Source organism: Ursus arctos, unplaced genomic scaffold (assembly GCF_023065955.2).
Source record: "Ursus arctos isolate Adak ecotype North America unplaced genomic scaffold, UrsArc2.0 scaffold_3, whole genome shotgun sequence".
NCBI classification, from domain to species: Eukaryota; Metazoa; Chordata; class Mammalia; order Carnivora; family Ursidae; genus Ursus; species Ursus arctos.
The window spans coordinates 54,479,189-54,501,661 of record NW_026622985.1 but is presented as its reverse complement, the minus strand read 5'-3'; the positions used below and the strand labels follow the sequence as shown (position 1 = coordinate 54,501,661).

At 42.4% G+C, this 22,473-nt stretch overlaps 1 protein-coding gene across 2 annotated transcripts in view; it reads right to left on the bottom strand.

The window, feature by feature from the left end:
* Positions 1–3,227: 3,227 nt before the first annotated feature.
* SNX10 (sorting nexin 10) overlaps positions 3,228–22,473 on the bottom strand; it is a 69,623-nt gene continuing 50,377 nt past the window's right edge. For both annotated transcript variants that reach the window (XM_026508087.4, XM_026508127.4), the window contains 5 exons: positions 17,022–17,108; positions 12,965–13,065; positions 12,439–12,537; positions 5,483–5,695; positions 3,228–5,027 (listed from right to left, as the gene is read on the bottom strand). In XM_026508087.4, the coding sequence (XP_026363872.1) occupies positions 4,946–5,027; positions 5,483–5,695; positions 12,439–12,537; positions 12,965–13,065; positions 17,022–17,108 (582 nt within the window). In that variant the 3' untranslated portion in view covers positions 3,228–4,945. The remainder of the gene's footprint in view (positions 5,028–5,482; positions 5,696–12,438; positions 12,538–12,964; positions 13,066–17,021; positions 17,109–22,473) is intronic.

Here is a 22,473-nt window from a genome sequence, read left to right as displayed (position 1 = left end):
GACGATACTCCTAGACACGGACTGAAATCTATCTGGGGCGCAGGTTCCTTCCACCTGGAACCCCTAACACCACTCCACCATGCGGGCAGCTAGCCTGACCCTGGCGGCGCTCTCTCGGGCGGGCCGCTGCCGCCGCGGCGCTGGCCCGGCAGCGCCCCCCTCTGTCCGCCGGCGGCCTTGCAGCGGGTTATGCCACCAGCCGCGCGCCTCTTTTTCCAGACGAAGAACACAGCCCTGCTTCTGGGCCCGCAGCCTAAAGCGGTGGAGGACTCGTGTCCCCCCGCCTGTTCCTCACCCCCCTCCCCCGCACACACAGACATTAAACTCTAACCTAGGGCCCTTTCTGGACCCGGAGGCACGCGCTTCTACCCCAAGGCCCAGTCCCGCCACCAAGCGCGACTGTCCCCTCCCTCCCTAAACGGGAGGAGGCTAGTTAAGGCGACGGCCCGTCCGCGCAGCAGGCTTTAGGGTCCTGGCGAGACTGGAGAGGAAAGAGGTTAACTAATGGGTGCGGTGCGTGCGCAGATAACAGAGAGGCAGCGCGCGGGTGGTGCCCCAGCCTCGCCGCGACCTCGGGGCGCTCGCGGGGCCCCGCCAGGCCTCGCCGCCTCCAGTCCCGGGCGGCCCGTCGTCGCCCCCTCTCGCGCCGGCCGGCGGGGTCGGGGGCCGCAGCGCCGCGAGCATCTGCAGAACAAAGACTCGGGTCTAGACCGAGAAACAACGCCGCCGCCGCCGCCGTCGCTGCCGCCGCCTCCTCCCCGGGCTCCGGCGCGGCCGACCCCGACCCGGCTGTCCCGAACCCCACCGGAGCGGCGGAGTCGCGGCTCCACGCGCGCTCACAAACCCAGCGGGGCCCCAGGACACCACTGAGCCCGGAGGCCCGGGGCGGGGGGGGGGGAACATCGCTATTCAAAGCTCCCTCCCACACCAAACCCACCCTCACCCCGAGGTCCCTCCGCATTCTTGTTTTTTCATTATTTTTCAAGCAGCCGGAACTGTCATTTTCACATTGGGAAGGGGGCCTCGCGGTGCCCACGTTGGCAGCAGGTGGGGCAGGCGAGAGGGCGCTGCAGGTTTGTGCTGTAAATCGCTGTCTTTTTGCGGTTGTTGCGCCCACTCACCACCCACCGCCCCCCTCCACCCGAGTGTGTTTTTTTTTTTTTCCTTTCTTTCGGCAGCGCAGTTGCTATGGGTTACCAGGGCGGTTGCCATGGGTTACCGGACGGAGGCCGGCTGGCTCGCTACCTGCCACCCAGTCGCCGCCGCAGCCGCCGCCGGCGGAGCGCCCGGGCGGGAGGAGGCGGGAGCGCGCGTGTGCGGGACGCGGCGCGGGGGAGTGTGCGCGAGCCGCCGCGGCGCCGCAGCCAACAGGCGGCCGAGGGTGCAGCGGCGGGAGCGCCACCGCCAGTGGGGTGGGGGCAAAGCTATAAAGAAGACCCGGAGGTAAGAAACTAACAAAAACACAACCACAAGTTATGCCCGTGCTGTGCGTCTACAGCAGCAAAGACGCAGTGTGGGCTTTGGGATGAATCTACACTTCTGCGGGGGAGAGAAAGGGTATTTTCCTCTTTAGCATAAGCCATTTGCATAGTGTCTTTAGAGTTTACGTTCAGCAGAAAACTGTAGCTTAATTTTTTTCCCCCTCATCTGTATCTTTTGAAAAGAAGTCTTTGGAATTTTGGAGAAAGAGAAAAGGATCATTAGCTACCAGAGTGTTTGCGCAGCTAAAATAAATTAGTGTCCAATGCAGGGTTCATAATAATGATCCAGAAAAGTTTCCAACAAGAGTGAAGAGCAATTGTGTCCGACTTAAAGGGACAATGGTGACTCGTTTGTGAGATGCATATGGCAAAGAACAGAGGAAAAATCCTTTGTAAATATTTCAAATTTTAAAGAAATTGTTGCTTACTTACATTTTTCTTACAATTTTTGAACTCCCTCTATTACAGTGTATTAATGTCTTATGACCTTTATTGGCAAAGAAAATTGTATCTATGCTTTGAATGTCAAACTGTGGTAATTAATTTCAGACGGCACTACTTTTTGAAAATGTGTTTCTATATAATAAAAAAAGAAAAGGTCTATATTCCAAACAAAAAGAGAAAATTATGTTGAAATAAATGGTTTTCTCCATTGAAAAGATGGCTACATTGAATTCACAGGACATCGACTAAGCAATTTAAATATTAAGAGGGAAACTATTTAGAAACAGAATAAGCTTTTGTTGTGTTATTTTTGTCTTAAAACTGTAGAGGCGTTTTGTGGAAAAGGGTCTTTTCCTTTATAGCTGAAATACTGAAAACTATATTTGTATCACAGTAGCTCAATAATGATGAATCCTTAAGGCACCAAAAAAACCAAACTGAGTTCAAAACAGCATTCATTTTACTGTTGGATATAACGGTAATTGTGACTAGGCTAAATGAATTTGTTTATGTTCTTAATAGCCATAAAAGAAATTTTATTCTTTTACCTTACTATAGTAAGGTTACGGCATATTATTTGTTTGTATTTAATTATTCAATGAAATGTGCATTAGGCTTGAAAAGCTCCTGCAAGATACTTACTATCTTAAAGGACGTAACTACTTAAAGATAAACATTTGTTTTTCCTTGGTAATTTTTAAAACTGGAAATTTTAACTGGAATCTAAATCACTTTGTTCCAAGCGCGACTTTGAAGAAGCCCTAAGTAACAGGTTGTTGACTTTCATTGTTGACAGCTCCGGGTTATATATAAGATCAGTTCTCAAACAAAACACATAAAACGGCTTTACAGGTGAATCATTTACCCTTTCAAAATTAGTCAGGGAAACAGTTTTGCAGTGTGTAAATCATAAAGCATCCAAGACTGGAATTCTTTAAGTTCCATTAAAGATAGTTTTAAATAAACATCTCTTTAATTTAGTTACTTAGTAATTATGTTCTTGTCCTAAAGAAAGCTTTATTAAAAATATGCCAGAGAAAAATAAGAGACTAGAACAAAGCCAGAAAGCCATGGGGGCTGAAGTTCATCTAAATATCTCAGTTGCAGAAAATCAATTTTAAGAAGCCAATGTTTAGATATCACAACCACCAAACCAAGGCTAAAAGCCTCCAATGTGCAAATCTGACTATTAAGCAGATCTTACCAAAGTTTCTCATTACTGCTTGTTCAAAAACGCACTGAATTTAGGTGCAAGAAGAAATATATCCCCTTGTATAAAATAAGTGATCCAACAAACTGAACTTGATTTTTTCACGTTTAATGTGAAAACGATGATCTCGTGAAGTTTACATACCACAGTATTTCGCATACCTAATATCAATTTTGATGGCTATGTTACATCATCTAAAAATAATATGACAATCGGTGGCACATTACATGCTTTTCAAAAACTGCTGTAAAACAGAAATAACGTGAACTCAAATACATATTGCCAGCAAGCTAAGGATCGCTCTTAAATGACTGGATGGCAAACTTTACATGTTAGCAAATAAAAAGAAATTGCTAAATCTTTTTTCCCCCGTATTAAAATAATGAGTCTTAGATAATAAAGTAACAAGATCCAAGATACATTAAATCAAAATATTTACAAAAGCTCAGTAATGTTTTGGACCAAACAAAAACAAGAAGGAAAAATTAAGGAGATCATTCTTATTCTAAATTTAATTTTTTTCTGTTCTTAGTTACGGGCATTTCAAAGACTTTTTAATAATATGGTAACTTTTAAACTCCCAGTTAAAATAAAATGAGGTGAGGTAACATTTAATTAAAGCAACAAGTTACTCCAGTTATGTAAAAATATCTTCCCAGTGGTTTCAGAGATATTTCTCACCATTCAGTGAAGAAGAAACTTGGATAATTATCTCAAGAAAATGCTGCCTCATCTGAAATTTGAAGTTCAGTGTAGTTTATCTAAGACCTTTTATCTTTGGGCCACTAAAAAAGAAGACATTTTATTAAATGACACCAATCCTCAGGCAAATGCCTTAAAAGAAAGGGCTTTTTAAAAATGAACAATTCTTAAATTAGCAAATTGATATTCTCTTCTAAATTACGGGAATATTTATTGATAAACTTATTAATTTTTATAAGATCCCATTTCTAACTTAAAAATAAGTGACAAGTAACCACCACTGACACTGAAATTTATCTAGTGATGAGAAATTGCACATTTAGTCAGAAAATAGTTAACCCATAAATTCTAATCACACAATGATAATGAAAACAAACTACTTGTTTCCAGAAACCATGTGTGAATCTGGACAATGAAAATGTATTTCTGAATCTATATATTGCAGATATAAGCAACATGACTAGCACTATTTCTGTTTTTGTACAAGACATCAACATTATTTTAACATGTCTCTATTCATAAGACACACTTTCCATCTAAGTGTGACATAAAATACCGGAAAGGTGAAACTTCTTAAAATATTTCGAACACCCAAAAGCCAAGTATCTTTCCCAGTGCAGGGGAGGTGCCCACAAAATATTGGCCACATGTCTGAGAGAGGCGGCCTGGTCTATGCGTCAGGCTCCACAGTGGTTAAGATCATACAGGCTGCGTTTATGCAAACACTGGGCCACTGATACAGGAAGGAATGCGCTATCTGGATTTTTAAATGCAGGCTAACTATATACCTATCTTTTAAAATTGAGTAAAGCCAAGTAGGTTTTTCTAAACGTATGTATCATTGCATTCCAGAGCAGGGTCTTGTTGTTGCCAATAATGTTTGCCTCTAAAGGGGACTTGCATTCACAGGCCTTTAGCTTTTTACAGAAGCTTAGCCGAAATAAGACAACATAAAAATACCACTAATAAACAACCCAACGTCTTTAAGAATGTAAATACCTAACGTCATGACAGTGAGCTTTAGGTAAGGATATATTATTAGCAAGCTTTCTTCTCCATGAGTGGACATCAGTTGCTCTTCCTAAGATGGTAACATTAGAATTATTTTTCAGGATTCCTGCGGAGCGGTGCTCATTTTACATCCGTGCGAACTGCTGTCATCACTACTGTGTCCAAACCCAGAGGATGAACTGGAAAAGAAGAGAGGGGGAAAATAATAAAAAGAGGAAATTGGTTTTCACAACACACTCAAAGCCTGAGTAACAGAGGAGAACTTTAATTATCTCCAGTCACAAAGAGAGACAGGAAATTTGGACTTTTAATTAGCCATTTGGAGTGCAGTTGGATATTTTTTTAGCTAGATAATTTAAACGCGAATAATTCAAGTCTGACTAAATGAAAGTCACATAATCAGAATGCAGATAATTGAATTTCTACTGCATTCATTAATTCAGTGTGGAGGTGTGTGTGAGGACTTCTCCGATGAGCTGTCACAGCTCAATAAAATCTCAGTCAATTAATTTTTTCATTATCTTAGTATTACATCAACAAAAAAGTGAAGTGTGTCCGTGTATCTGTACACACGCAGATGTGCGCTCCGTAGTAGCCAAACACATATACGTTACATCGAAGTGCAAGGAAATACCTTTCTGAATCATAATCTACATCGTTTTCTTTCTTCCCTTCTTCGTCTTCTTCAGGGAAACGTCTGTTCATCAAGGCAAACTTGTGAATGGCGTCTTCTACGGAGTACTTAGTCTGCCCAGAAACGCAAGCCTCGATGTCTTCCGAATTCAGGTGGCTCTGCAGGAAGAGGTGGAGGCAGCTATCTGAGAGCAGGAGTGCGTTCTGGAGGACCCTGTGTGGAAGGGAAAAGGACAAATGACCAGTGATCGGGGATGGACAATTAGAGGGTAGGAGAGAGCAAAACGTTAGGAAGGGGCCCCCGAAGTCATCTCTCCACGGTGGCAAACTTTGCCACCATGAAAGACTCTGCCTATTAAAAGGAGGAAAGCATATGTTAACTTTTATTCAATTATTTGGAAATTTAGGTGCGTAAAAACATGAAGCTAATAGTTAAGAACATCTGTTAAAAGAATAACTTCAAGGACATTTCTTCAATTTAACCATCTGTTATGACCATGTGGATTAATTATGGGAAGATTTTGCTTATAGTCATAGAAATGTATTCTACTTAAAAAAATTGTTTTACTGCCAACCAGTAGGTCTGTTCTGTGATCTTTATTGGCGAGGCTGTCATGAAACATCAAAACTTCCAACGACTATTAAAAATTGTATTAAAAGCCAATACGGTTCTCAGCATGTTTTACATTTTAAAACTTTACAAGTGTGCTTACGTACATGTTTACAAGGGCTGAGTTGAGAGGTGGCTTTTTTTCTGAAAACCTAAGATGGACCAGAAATCTCTCCATAATCTTCTGTGGCATTGTTTCTATGTTGTTAAAATAAGCCACCAAATAAAATTACTCCAACCGATTTTACCACATATACCCTTAAAATAGGATAATTTTGGGTGAAGTACATACTAGCCTTCCCACATTCAAGGTCAAAGTTTACGAAGAGAGTACAGGTTTCAACCAGTGCGTGAGAACTACATGGAAAACTAAAAAACGACTGCACCAGTCTGACCCTGCTCAAGTTCATATTACCACCGAACGTGCTGGGGTTTTTTCTGAACTGCGTGTCTCAGAACAGGAAATTAAGTCAAAGAACACCCTGATTTTTAAATAAAAACTGGTTTTACCTTTTCAGGAAAGATCTTGATGTACGATATTTTCATCTCTACGAATAGTTCAATAATGATTTCCTACGAGGCACTCAGACCAGACAGAGGGGACAAAACTAAAACATGAAAACCTGAGGATACTTTTGCTTGACATGGGCTTTTGCATAGAGAGCTCCATGAAACACAGCTTTTGTATTTCAGACCAAATGAACTTTCCCTTATATTCTGCAATATTCCACAAATAATTAGAAAAGTATATCTTTTTTGGCCATTCATGTCAATTTACTTAAAATCCAAGGTCATTAGAAGATTTCCTTTTCTCTAAAATAAAACAGAGTTATTTCTTCAAGAAGGCAAAAGTCTAAACATACAGTATCACGACCCAAATCTAGCTTCAACAGGCTTCCCACATGTAGCTTGGGAAAAGATTTTTACTAGCCTACTAAAAGGAAAAATTAAGCCTCTGTGCCTTTTAAGAAGGCAAAATCTCCAGCAAAGCAGCTAAATACTTCCCCTCCCCTCCATGTCCTCTGCCCTGGCTTCTCCCAGAAGATGACCATAGCACATGATAAAGATTAATTTACCAAGTACAAGTAGTAAAGCAGTAAATCCCTTTTACTACTTTTTGAGATTTATTTTCTACATTTACAAATGTTTACCACTCTTGTTTTAAATACTTCAAATCAAGAGAAGATTTATAGGGCAACAACCCATTAATATTAACTCGCATTCGCGGTGAAGTTTGCACGGAGTTTCCTGTGTCTCGTCCGTGGTTTTCCTGCCGGCCACGGTGCAAGTAACTGCTCATAGGATTACGCTCACTGCTTTATTTCTGTTGGAAATGTGTTTTATTTTCTTTATAAAATAATAGGTAATCTTTAAAATTGATTTTAGATGGTTCGAGGCATTACACCACAAAAGTAATGAGCACTAATGCCAATGATATTGGACACAAATTCATTTTAGCTTTATTTCATGTCTAAAGCAATTCTACTGAGCCTTGAACTGCTCACGCGCGGTTATTAACTTGCTAGTAACCTAACACATGGGTACAGCAAACAAAAGTGATCAGAGTCCAGGTTGATCGGGACCTCAAGGCTACTGTCCTTTTTCTTGAGCTGTAATTCAATTTCCAATTTTACTGTACATTAGACTCATTATTTCCCAGTGTTTTCTTTTCTGCTTACTACTGCCATCTGGAGGACACGCTGGCGAAAAGCGAGAGGGAGCCCAGCCCGCACACACCCAGCTCACAATTCTGAAGTGGGAGGACGTGGCTGTGGCCACGGGAGGCGAGATCTGAACACCACATGGGCCTGGAGATGGAAAAACAGGACCCCTGCTAGGCACGCTTTTGGTTACTGGAAGGCTGTCTGGCTGGCTGGCTGGCTAAATTTAGGCAACCGTGCTCCATGGGGATGGGTTTTAAATAAGCAAAATAATTTTTTAACATATTCGTGATTTTTACTCTCAGGTATTTCATCTCGCGATTAAAAATACCAAATTTTGAAAGTATTTTCCCATCTGATTCGGTGAGCACAGCTAGTTCGTTTTAAGGAATATCTGGTTTACTGTATTTCAGAGACTGTTGTGGCTGCCATCATCATAATATTAAATCCTCTTTTTACCTTAGTCATATTTGTGCCGCATTTTCCACAAACAAATCTAATAGCAGAAAATCAACTTCAAGCTTAATATAAAGAGTACTTTGTAAAACGGTCAATAAAATGTCATCTTTATAAGCCTCCATAGAAATAAATGTATATAATTTTCAAGCCTTTATAGAAGGAGCAAAAAACAGCCTCTAGAATTTTAAAGAGATGTCTGAAAAGGTATTTACAACATGAGTCAAACATTACTCCTTTCTCCAAAAATAACTTTAAACAAAGCAAATCCTGTTTTTCCCTTGAATTGGACACAGTTGAAAATCTGGTTTTCCTCAACGTGATTTTATTAGGTGTATTATATACTGGATCAGTTGGGAACAATATATAGCTATGCAAAACCACTTAATCCTAACTAAGGATGCCCTGTCTGAACCCAATATAATGATATATACACATGTGTATAGAGTATAGAAGGTTAGCAGTGGGATGTAGGGAAAAAAATTAATTCAGCCTGTTTACCTCTTACCATGAGGGAAAAAAAATAAAACCTACAAATCTTCACCGAAGACATTCATGATCTGTGCTATGGTGCCCTCTATTGAACACAAAGACATGAAGAAGTGCGTGTGTGTGTGTGTGTGTGTGTGTGTGTGTAAAATTAGTGTTTCCATGGTATCCTTTTGTAAAAAACTACAATATTCCTTGAATTTTTAAGAAATATAAAACTGTAATACAAAAGTCTACACTGTAAGGTACAGTAGTTATATTAATGGGATGAATTCTGTAAAGAAGGAAAGCTGGTTCCCCTCCGTGGTATGAATCAAACATAAATTAGCAGGACTGCCATGTTTACAGTTGGTGACTTGCCAACAGTTTATAATTTTAGTCTATAATTTTCTTTTTCCATAACTATTAGTAGAAGTGACTTACAACTTATAATTAGCTGGGGGGGGGAATCTAAAAGGCTGATTATAGCCAAGATTGAGAGAAAATGAATATATCTGAAAAATGTCACAATCATAGTGACCAAATTTAGCTAGCATTTAAGAGTTCTACTAATTATAAACTTGCCAGTTCCTGGAATTAATATGATGCCTCCACCTTTTCTATAATTTCCTTGTCTATAAAATCAAGATGATACCCAATTCCTAATGTTATTGTAGGAATGGAGATAAAAGATGTAAACAGCTAAACACAGAGCAAGTGTTCAATAAATGGTATAACTTATTATTTGGCACTGGTCAAAGAAACAACTTCCCAATTCCTTTATAAAGACTGGCCTGGATATGTACTTTGTTATTGAAGATGTATAATTTTACCTCAAGATGAAAAAACATATATACTTATAAACACACATATGCGCAGAGACAGCAGCATTTTGGTTTCAAAGGGTTTGAACATATATAGTGTTCTCGGTTCATAACTTCAAAACCTCCACAAAAACCAGATTTTTAAAAATACATGCTAAAAATCTACAACACAAGCATTATTTCACATTTTAATGCTGGGGTGTCTTCCCTCTCGAGTTCCTAAAGGTGCTCTACAAAAAAAACAAAGTGCAGACTATTGATAGTGACCTTCCTTAACCGGTAGCCAGTGGGGCCTCGGGGGGTCACGCTGGGATCAGGACACGGTGCCAAGATGGCCGACAGCCGAGCTGCCCGCCATATCCAGCTTCCCAAAGTGGGCTTGGGCTGAGGGGATCCCAGGGGCAAAGACCCGCAAGGTTGCGACTCCTACACAAACTGGACAGAGAGCAGGAGCGCTACGCATCAGAATGTGAGGGGCACAGAACGCACGGTGAGGAGGCTCAGGAGTGGCCATTTAGGTCAGGCTTCAGTCCAGCCGTATGGTAGTACAGACTCCTCGCTTCCTTCAGGTTCAAACCATGTAGAAGCCCCAGCTTTCATCTTTAATGTGAGACACGTCAGCTTGGTCAATAACGTTCACATACGATAGCGGAACAAATAAACACACACGAGAACTTGGTGTCTGCTCCGTGACTGGACTTCCGGGTGACCATCCAGATCCCATTTTCACGAACCTAGCTATCCCCTGATATGGATACAGGACTCTCCCACTAGAGCGGAAGCTTCAAGAGGGTAAGGATTTGTGTCCATTGTGTGTGGTCCTATTTTCCCAGGACCCAGCTTGGCCCCAAGTAGACACTCAATAAATAGATTTTCAGCGTCCTTCCCAATGTGTCGTCTTAACGACACAACCCACAAGTCAAGCAGCACCTGTGTTACATGATCATACCCTTTATAGCAATCTGAGGCACACAAGGATTAAGGGACTTTTCCAAGGTCAGATAGCCACAAAAAATTCCAGAGCTGCGATCCACGGGAGACCTGGAACCCAGCTCCTCAAGCTCCTGATCCAGGCCCCCTTCCCTAGGATGTCTGCAAGCAGCCAAACGGCACGGTTTGCAAAATGCTGCTCTGCAGCCGAGTGACCTCACTCTGTCATTAATCCGGTAGATCAACTGTGGAAGGAAAGGTCATTTTCAAAACAGGGAAGTGATTCCTGGTTGAAAACACGCGCCCCGTGCTTAACTCACAATATAAATACAGAGACACATGCCAGCCTTTGACCTCCAGGAAGGAGACTTCTCTAGAGAAGACAAGCAGCTTCCCAGTGCTGACGGGGACTGCAGGATTTGGCTGTCCCCGTCCAGGCCTCACTGCCAACTGCCACTGTGTGGCTTCCCCGAGCAGCATCTGCACTGACAGGCCGCTCGGCAAACCTGGACTCGGGGGCCACATCTTAAGGGAGACGCCATCAGCCACCTGGGTCTCAGAGAGACAACAATTAAAATCAGAGCTGTCTCCAAAGGGAATGGGCAGAAAAAACTTGACCAGGCCTTTGTTCTGCCATGCCTGTGATATCCAAAAGAATACCACTGTAATGGTTCCTGAGGACTTGACTCACTTAATGGGTTCTTCTGGTCTCCTGTCATTTTTATTCCTCTGGCTTCTTTTTCCTTTCTGGCCCTCCCTCAATTTATAATCTCGGTTGTTTCTGTATGTCTCCATGACCCCTTCCAAGGAAAGACACTATATCAACCTAATGGAAATAAATATTAATATTCATGTGCATACTTAATATCCAAACCCTTTATGGGTGAGCCATATGGGGAGAAGGCAGTATATTATTTCAGGCTAGCTCTAACGTACCACGTAGTGAACTCAAAAGGAGATTACTTCGGATCCTGAAGTCAGTAGAAAAAGAAAGGGAGCTTTAGGAAACTGGGCCCTGCCACTAACTAGTAGTCATAGGACTCAGCCTATTTCCAGATCTATAAAACAGGAAGTTCGAAAAATTAGCTCAAACCTATTTCATGTCTAGGTGGATTAAAATAATAATGACCAATACCACACACTACATGCCAAACTGATGTGAGTGCTTTACCTTCATTAACTCACTTAACCCTCTCAACAACTTTACAAAGTACATACCATTATTAATCCCATTTTAGAGATGGAAAAACGCATGCCCAGAGGACGTAAAAGACTTGCCCAGCCCCCAGCTAATAAATTAAGTAGCAGAGCCAACCAAGATTTGAACCCAGGAAGTCCGGCCTCAGCGTCTGAGTGCAAAGAACGTGCTGTTTCATGGGATGGGTATTCTAGCATTCCAGAGTGGAAAAAAAGAGAAATTACAGTAGTGCAAATTCAAGTCACTTTAACTACTGTACCTGCCATCACCAAGCAATCCAGAGTTAATAAGCCAGACTACTGAAACACCAATAAACACTCCCTCATACACATTCCCTCCAAAGAGTACAGTGAAACCCTTTCTTTAGAAGAGCCCAGAAAAGTATTCACTAGCAGCCCATCGTGGAGCCGCTTGGCCTATCAATCCTAAATGTTGTAAATAAAGACAGTTTTTAAGAAGTACTTTTGTAATATAGCACGTTTACCTCCTGGCAAGTATTACTTTTGTCAGCTAAACTCCCAAGTAATTTGGCTCCGCTTTAAAAGCTTCAGGGACGGTGCAGAGATTTATTATCTGACTCAATTAGCTCATTGTTTTCCTTCCAGAAGATGTGGTCCCGGATGTGCACCATATGATGTGAGCCACAAGATGGCGCTCTAATATAGGAAATGAACTACGGAGCCTGGCTGTAGAGTATCTCATTAGCATTTCAGAACAGCGATCGTCTCCCCCACACAATGACAGGACACTTGACTCTTGCAAAGCACTTTGCTCATAACTGTCTGGCCACAAGAGTTTCTGTGCACTTACTTTCTGAGGAAATCTTCCAAACCCTGACGACGCTGATCCACATGCTGGCGATTATTCATGTTGAAAAACAGGTTTTTAGACGGAAGTTCCGGCAGTTGTCTTAGGAGAAAGAAAAAAAAATTTTCTTTAATCAGCAAATCAAGGTGGTTTAGTGAAAGAAATCCCTCAAAGCGAAAGCAAATTATGTGTGAGAACGATCGTGAGAACTATCACATAGTTGTATATGAATTACGTGGCACATATATTATAGTTATATAAGGGTAGGAGAAAATTAATTAACTTAAAGAAAACCCATTTTTAAACATTTTTGAGGCCTTCCGTGGTCAATACTCATCAAGGTGGGGAAATTCAAGTGGTAGATTTTGAATTCAGATGCAGTAGCCACAAAACTAACTAAAGCTATATATTGCAATCCAGAAGAAAGCCTATAAAATCCCTCATATTATGTATCTTAATGCATAACAAATTTTAAAATGTTGACTGTAATAATAAAGTCTCCTCAATATCACTTATTTAAATCACTTACACCAGCAATGCATTACTTTGAAGTCTCTGCCTCAGCCACACAAATTCTCTGTATCTTCTTCGCACACAGGACGTTTTCATGGTAAAACACATGCTATTGGTCTGTTTAAAGAAAAAGAAACATTTGAGGGGAAAAATATTTTTTTCTTACATCTCTAACTCACTGTGTGCACCCATATTCATTTCTAAGAGGATTTTTAAAAACCAAAAAGACATCTGCATTTATGCTAGACTTCCATCTTGCACAAAACCCACCAACAGGACACCCGTGAAGACAGCTGGGACGACATCGATGAGCAGTGTCGTCCCTGCGGCAAGGCATGACCCCGCCGCTCCCTGGGCCCTGAGGGGGCCTCCTGCACACCTATTAGAGCTGCTTTCAAAGATGAATCATAAAAATTAAATCCTGAAGTCTAAATGACGAATAAAAATTCAGGGTCATCACTTCCATTTTAACACCATCCACCCATCCCTGTAGCTGCAGAAGCCTTTGGGAATTAGAGACCCCTTCTTACAGCCCTTGACATGACACCACAAGAAGCCATCACATCCTTGGTATGGCCGTCAGTACGGATCACACATAAATCACCAGGCATCCCATAATCACTTTTGGGGGGGGGTGAAATTACCACAGTGTAATTGCAAAAGAGCTGCTACAGCACCAACCTAGACCTTTTTCTGCACCCAAACCATGTTTATACCCTGAACATTCTCCGTAGACTGTTTCCCTAACTTACACCCAGATTTTCTTCCAGAACCTATTGGTATCATCAGTTTTAGTTCCAATGTTCTAACTTGGTGAATGGTGGGTCTTCTCTCTCTCAAGTTTATCTCCTGTCTGCATCTTGTGGGGGGATCTTCTCTGCCTGTGCCGAGCTGGAAGCAGCAGCTCCCCGAGAACCGTCAGGATCAAGGCATGCCCATGCGGATGGGATTCTCCCCTGTGTAATCCCGGTTGTCCCAGGCTGTGATCAGGATATCCGAGGTGGGGGCTGGGGGCTGACCGTGTGGAGGAGAGGTTGTGTCCACCACAACATCCGTACCGGCCCCCATGGGGGGGCCCACACAGCCCAGGGGGATGTGGGGGCTGGGCTGTCTGTCTAGATGCTGGGGAGCTCTTTGTCCTTCGACCTCCAGGTGCAGAGGGTCACTGGGGTGTCCTGAAATCACTTTTAACAAGAGAACAGCATTCTCCTTCTCTACCGGATGTGCGAGGCAGAGTGAGGTGTGTGGAGCAGAGGGACAAGCATCTGCGTGGGGAACCCGCGTGGCAGTCCCGGCTCTGCCACAGAGCAGGTCACTCAGACACCAGTTTGCCGGATGGTAAAGCGGGGATGAAGGAGTACATATGTGTTTCGTAAGTACCTGGCAAATGTTATCTATTAATATTATTATTAGATAGATGTTGGTTTCTTTCCAGCCACTTTAAGGCAGATTTCAAAAAAGCCACCTACAACGGGGTCCCCATCCTAAGCCAAACGGCAGTGCTTCTCCTTCAGGTAAACCCAAGACGGTAAATACGGGTGTTTCTCCTTTCTCCTTTGTGTAAACAAGAGACTGGCAAAAACGTGTCTACTGGTTTTGTAAGGAGATCTCTATTCTATTTATTTCAAAATTCTATTTCATAATCTTTGCATTGCCAAATGAGAAAACTGTTTGCCCCAAGATTTATATTCTTTCAAAACTGTTATTACCCTACCACTTGATAAGCACCCAGCAGTTGTTTTCCTTGGCAAATGGAAGTGACTTTGTGTCCGAGTTCTTAAACTGTTCCCGTGAAACGTAAGGCGCAGTTCCTGCTACTCCTGAGCGCGATGAGGTTCAGAAAACTTCAGAAAGGCAGAGAGGTTAAGACATTTGCCTGCAAAGTAGCTATAAGTTTAAACCCCGTCACCTTTGACAACACGGCAGCAAAACCCACCAGATGGGGTTTGTGGCACAATTACATTGTGTGTGTGGATGTCAAAGCACGCCAGGGCCTTGCTCTAATGTAACCCTCGGGGACTAAGGAGGCGGGCCGTCTCCACCAGAACGGTGCCCTAGCAAGGCCTGGGCAGACACCTTCTCAGTGCTCCCTCCCGAGGGAGGGCCAGGCCACTGCAGGGACTCCTGACACCTCAGGTACGCGCTGAGTCCCTTTCAACCCCCTTTCATTTCTCTGTTCCCAATTACCGTGGATGTCAATAACATGGCTGTCAACTGGAGACCTGTCTGGTACCTACCCCAAAGGTCCATCTGTAAGTCCTTCATCTGCAGGACAAGGTCAGGAGAGTATATACTGTCCACTAGTTTAAAATTCCAAACAATGCTAAGATTTCAGAGTCACCTGGTATCATTTCCCTCGAGGTTAGTTTATATGGGTTACCCACCAGCTTCTCTACCTGCAACGCTCTATGGGCCTAGCATCTGAGTGAGGCTGACGAGAGCTCTCCAGCCTCCACCCCCATCCATTCCTAACCATAAACAGGTATGGACAGTTAGGACCAGACTATGCTGAGATCACTAATTTATTAAGCTCCTCTAAATCTGTTTGCTTATTTCTGCTATCTACCAAGCCCAGAAGATTTATACATTGTCAATTTATTAGCATTTCAGAGAAATGCCACAACGCCATCAAATAATATTTGTGGAACCTATCATTTCTGGCTCAAGATAGACATTTCTGAATTTATCTCACGCTATTTATGTAGCAGAGAAAAATCTATGCTTTCATTAGCTCCCTGAGAATAATTAAATTTCATGTCTACCATAAAGTGTGATAAGGACCCACACGTTTTTTAGAGGAAGTTAAAAAGGTAACTAAAGAATTTCATTTCATTTTCAAATGCTTAGTCTTACACACTCATGTTATAGTTTCCCACACAGAATGAATATCTGGTGTGACTTTATGAGTAAAACCAAAGCAAAATCAAATACAAGACATACCCTGGCCATGGCCTTCAACACAATCAACAAGAAAGCGGTTCTTAAAAGAAAAAAAAAGCAGTTCTGAGTTTTTACTTTATTTTTTAAGTTGGGGGAACTTGGAAAGAAAAAAAAAAGGGAAGAAAGGAGAAAAAAAAAGTTTTATGGCTGATGCTTGGGGTTCCAATATACCAATTTTACTACTTGTAATGGGAAAATTAAAGGTGGCTAAATTTTACTTCATTTGAGCTATATAGTCACAGACAAAATCTGAGTCTATTTCTATGCTCCCAAGAGAATTCTGGACTAAATCAGACAGGGAAAGTGACTACCCTCATGATCAGGGGCCAATAAACTATAACCTGTGGGCCACACCCAGCCTGCCGCTTGTCTTTGCTAATAAAGTTTTATTGGAACACAATCATTTATGTACTGTATATGGCTGCTTTCGCCCTACCACAGTGGAACTGAGTAGTTTCCAGAGAGAATGTATGGCCCACAAAGCTGAAGATATTTACTACCTGGCTCTTTACAGAAAAAGTTTGCTGACCCTTGTTCAAGATGATCACAGAAGGCCACACACCACACAACATTACTCAAGAGATCATAATAAAGTATTATTTCCAAATAAAGCGCATCATTTCTAGTTCTTTACTTACGTTAATTACTCGGAATCTAGACTAAGGCAAAAATAATTGCACACATTCCTTTCCCACTTTCTTATCCTATTTATAAAACCACCGCACATCAGTTTTCCAGAGAGCTCTGCATCCTCTCAAAACCGAGGGTTTATCAGGCAATATATTACCCAGAAATATGCTATAACAGATGATGAAGAAATACCACCAATCAGCTATAAATACTCTTTAACCGTGAATTTCAGATGTATTCACACATTCATACATGAAGGCAATAAACATTAAAATATTACTATTAGCAAAGGTGCAATAAGGAACTCAAACGAGTAATTTTCCAGCTTTAGGAGCCGTCTGACTACTTCGCTTGAGATACAGGCATTACTTCTAATCACTCGAATTCAGCTGAGTTAGGAAAATCTTCACACATCTCAATTGTAAGTATAACAGAGTGTCCCATCAGATGTATCCCACCTCAAAATTACTATGATCTCTGTAGACTACTGACTGCATACTTACATGGATGCATATCTCATAGTCAATATAAGAATGCCAGAAGTCCTCTTTCTGAATCCGAGGATCTCGAACCCAGACGCTTACAAACTCCTGTAAGGGCATCATAAACAGAGATGTGTTTCAGAATCACAAGCAGAGCTGGAAAGAGCAGAGGGAAGTGATGGTACCAAAACAAAACTGAAATGAGCTGTGGTCGTGAATGCTTTAGAAAACAAGAAGTAAAGCTAATGAATCAGGCACCACAGGAAGTCCAAAAGCACTTTTGCCCCAAATGGAATTTTTAAAATAATGCAAAACCAAGCTGGATGCCCTTCTTGGGAGTCTTACAGGTTTTAGGATGATAAGAAAGTGTACTCATTTTTTTTTCATTTTTAATCATGAAAAATATGTTCAGATTTTTCTCAAATCTTAAAAGCAGCCATTTCTTACTTTCTTCATCTCTCTACATGAAAACCAAATCACTCTCTAGAACAAAATATAAAGGAGGAGAGGTCACGTGAAAAGCAAGCAATGGGAGATGAAAATGACTTTGTACAGGTAGCCAAGCTTCATGAGAAGAAGAAGCAATAACTTATTAACAGAAAGATGAAAGCCTTTTACCCAATACTTTTCTACTTTTAAAATATATTTTCCCATATAGTAAATCATTTCATCCTTATAATAACCTCCTGTTACAGGTAAGAGTTAGCAATGTTAAAAAAAAACTCACGGCAGATCATCTTGTTCCTTTTTAAAGAGAGTAAGAATTGGAAATATAGGATAAAGTTTGAAACACAATACTTTCCAAAAAGTGCTCTTTACTGAATAAGCTTAGTTTAAAAATATGAAAGCATGTACAACAAACAATTATCACGTTTGGCATAATAAATTTTAAAGTATAATTTATTCGCTTGGTGATCATAAATTTGCTAAATGAATTACTTCGTTTTATTTTATTTAAAGATTTTATTTATTTGATAGAGAGTGTGAGTGCGAGAGAAAGAGAACATGAGCGGGGGTGTGGGGAGGAAAAGAGGGAGAGGGAGAAGCAGACTCCCTGCTGAGCACAGAAACCGCCCCCCAACTCCCCATGGGGTCAATCCTCCCCCACCCGACCCTGATATCATGACCTGAGCCAAAATCAAGAGTCAGACACTTAACCAACTGAGCCACCCAGGCGCCCCGAAAGATTTTACTTTAAGTAATCTCTACACCCAGCATGCGGCTCAAACCCAATACCCCAAGATCGAGAGCTGCATGCTCCACTCACCGAGCCAGCTAGGCACCCTGAATTTTTTTTTAAAGATTTTATTTTTAAATAATCACTATACCCAACATGGGGCTTGAACTTACAACCCCAAGATTAAGAGTCGCATGGTCTACCAACTGAGCCAGCCAGGCACCCCTAATTGAATTTAATTTTAAATATTTTAACTTTTTGTCTAAAAAACAGGGCACCAAAGCTGAAATTGTAGGCATTTGTTACTGCCCTGTTTTGGCACATCTTCGAGGCAGGCTATGAACGCTCTAGAGCAGAAGCAAAAGAGAGATTATGGTGTTTTCTGGACAAAGCACCTCCATTCTGTTACACAGATCATAAAATGAGAATTTTTCAGTACAGAGGATTTTTTTTTAAAGGCAAAAAAAAACCAGTCCACATTCCCTTTTGTGACCTATCCTGTCACGTGCTAAGGCAACATACACTTTGTTCTTGGATTTGAGACTTCTGCCCCACTGCCCGCCCCCAGGGTACGGGGATTATGAGTTAACTTTCTTCAAAGTCTTACTTAAAATCTTTTCATTATGTATTTTTAAAGTCATTTAGAAGATGGATAATAAAAACAAGGTAACAACAGAGTGACGCTGCTCGAGACATTTTTGGCCATCATTTCTCAAAAGCACATCAGAGCCTAAGAAAAGCCGCCCAGAGATGGGAACTGGAACAAAACCCGGCACGATGCCTTAGTCTGTGTACATTTCACCTCGGTCTCCTGTCAGCGTGTGTGTGTGTGTGTGTGTGTGTGTGTGTAACTCATTTCCCCCGGAATAACTCTGCACACACCCAGAGTTCTTAGAAGGAATGAACAAATCCATGAACAGAAGGTCAAACAGGTTAGGAAGAGAAGACCAGAGTTCAGAGTAGACCACACTTATCTTTCCAAATCCCCCACTCACACATACATGCAGGGCTGCCTTCTGACTTTCCGGGGCCCTGGGTACTTTTGCCTTCATGGGCCCTTTCTGCCACAGAAAAATAGTAAAAATCATACTTTATGACTACACAGACAGGAAGATGAATATATTAATGTTACATAATAAAACCTCCACTTTGATCTAAAAGCGCATTTTATTTTTCCAATTTTAAAAGAAATTAAGACATTTTCACGGGCCCCTAAAAGCAGCGTGGGCCCTGGTCACCACTATGCCTAACGGAGAGGTCGGTGGAGCCCACACTGAGCAAGGCAGAAGGCTGAGAACAGCGGCCAAGGTTATCCTGCGCCACCCCTTCCCGCCCCGCCAGCCAGAGGCACCTAGTCATCGGGTCACACGGGAGCCATGCGCCCTCACAGGGTGCCGGCAGCTCCATTTTTCCACTGCAGAGATAGGAGTTCTTGAATATACCAAGAGGGAAATTAAGTATTTCCGACGGCTGAATGTTCTATGTCAACAGCAGAAGACATGTCCCTGTTACCGAAATTGTGGGCCTTTACACAAGATTAGACAGAAGTGAAAAGAAAAGGAAACCCACTCGTCAATGTGCTACAAACTTGTGATTAAAAAAAAAAAAAGATTCTGAACTAAACCCTACAGTTACTCCAGTGTCACAAACCCCCGACCACTCGACATACTATTAATTGATGATGGTAGCAATGACAAAAGTTCTGAAAAAAATCAGGGCTCCCCCCTCATTTGCTTGCTGCTGCCCAACTATGAAGATGGAAGCTTTGAGTAACATGTCCCCCTTCAGGGAAACAGCACTGACTTATGGTCACAAGACTAGGGATAAATGCTGGTTTACCCACTTTCTAAATTATGAACTTATGCACTGAGCCTCTGTTTCCACATCTGGAAAATGGGAATAACGCCTGTTCCAACCTATCTCAGCTGTTTGTTAGGAATATCAAATTAAAAAACACTGGTGAAATGCTGGGAAGCTTTTCATTAAGTGCTCCGTGAAGGTAGGGGCGCCTAGGTGGCTCAGTCGTTAAGCGTCAGATTCTTGGTTTCCACTCAGGTCATGATCTCAGGGTGGTGAGATCGAGCCCCGTGTCAGGCTCCTCGCTGCGCATGGAGCCTGCTCAACTTGCTTAAGATTCTCTCTCTCCCTCTGCCCCTCCCCCTACCCCCACCCACTGTTTGTGCTCTCCCTAAAAAAAAAAAAAAAAAAAAAAAAATGTTTCAGTGCTACGTGAATGTAAGGTATTATTACATAGAAAGGAAAATGCTTATAAACCCAAAGCATTGAGACCTTCCCACAAGACATTGGCAATAAGCAATTAATCTAAACCAACTGTATATATTTTTTAAGCACAAACTCTTAATTAAACCCAGCAGTAAACACTCTAAAACTGTAATTTCTCAGCAAAACACAGACTGACCTAAAGATTTTATAACACTTGCTCAGAGCAAGCCCCTCATAATATTTGCAGAAGGAATGGACAGCATAACGACAAATTACAGTTAAAAAGTCTTTTCTTCATCTCACTGGGTTGGAATTCTCGGACTCTACTATTATTATTACTCATTAAGTCTAATCTTTATATAGGGGCGCCTGGGTGGCACAGCAGTTGGGCGTCTGCCTTCGGCTCAGGGCGTGATCCCGGCGTTATGGGATCGAGCCCCACATCAGGCTCCTCCGCTATGAGCCTGCTTCTTCCTCTCCCACTCCCTCTGCTTGTGTTCCCTCTCTCGCTGTCTCTATCTCTGTCGAATAAATAAATAAAATCTTTAAAAAAAAAAGTCTAATCTTTATATAGCAAAGGGAATGTTGACTACATCTTCTAGAACTATGCTGGGGAAAAACCAGTCTTCTAAGAACAGCAATGCATTTTAAATGCGCACTCAAAGTTAACTATGGTGCTAAGGCTCCAAATATTTTTTCAATCTTGAAAGTCTTGAACTGGGTAGGAGTGTTAAATATCACTATTCTTTGTGGATGGTGAGCTCTTCCTTAAGCACTGCCGCTCTTAAGCACTGCCGTGGCCCCGAGTGCCAGTCCCGGCTGCTGTTCTTCACACCCTGTTGCCCTTCCAGGATGATCTCATCTGAACATATGGCTTCGAGCACCAGCATGAGCTGAGGATTCCATCTCTGTCCCAGTCCAGGCATCTCCAGCCTCTTGCCTTGAGGTCCCACGAGCAGAGTCCACACCCTTGCCACACCATCCTGCTCCCCATCTCATTTCCAGCACACCCACCAGAAACCCAGTTACCCCAGACTTCTCTCTCTGACTCACCTCCCAAATCCATGCCGACCAAGGTCTCAAGATTCACCCTCCTTTGAACCCCCCTCCCCACGACTCTATTTCCCCTGCAACTGCTTTGGTTCAAGGACCACTTGTCCAATGTTAATGCATGGGCTGCTGATTGATCTCTGGGCCTGTACCCAATTCATCCCCCACACCAAGACAAGAATGACCCCAAAGCACACACCTGGTGATGTCATTTTCCTGTTGAAAGTCCTTCAAAACCTGCCCCATAACCTTCAAGATCAAGTTCAGACTACTTCACTAGCACAACACAGTCCTTCATGATTTTCACTCTACTCATCTCCAAGGGTTAAACAAAGGTCCCGCTACACGACATGCCAGTTCACACCTCCGTGCCTTTGAACATACTGTTCCCTCTGCCTGGACTGCTGTCCCTCCCCTCCCCCCACCTTGTGCTTTCTTCTTCGTCATCTTCCTCTTGCCTTCATTTTCTGCGAACTCCAATTCATTTCTGAAAAATGCAACTCAGTCTCTGGCAATCCTCTGATTCACCCAGTCTGATTAACCGGATCCTCCTCCAAGCCCCTCCTGCCTCCGGGCACCCCCTCGGCACGGTCCCTCCACCACAGCCCACGGTGGGGGGGGGGGGAGGCTAATGCCCGCCGGCCTCCTCTACCCGATGCAGAGCTCCTTCAGGGGAGCGCAGGACGGGAGTGCCTGGCCCAGCCAGTGCCTTCCATTAATATCACTTAATGAATAAATGAATGCCTGCAGGAATGAATGACCTGCCTTCAGGAAAAAAAAGGGATCAAACATCAATTGAAATGAAATCCTCATCCACTTGGGTTCTTGGGCTCCGTGAATTAACGATAAGTTACTTAGCAGCTGGTCTAAAGTTTATCTTAATTTAACAACCCCCTTCCTCTAAGGGTGTGCCAATTAACAGCATATGGCTGCATGAGCAATGTTGAAGATCTATGAGAACAAACCGTGTTCGAGCACCCTGAAGAACTCCAGAAGCACCTATTTACATAGAAATAATTGAAA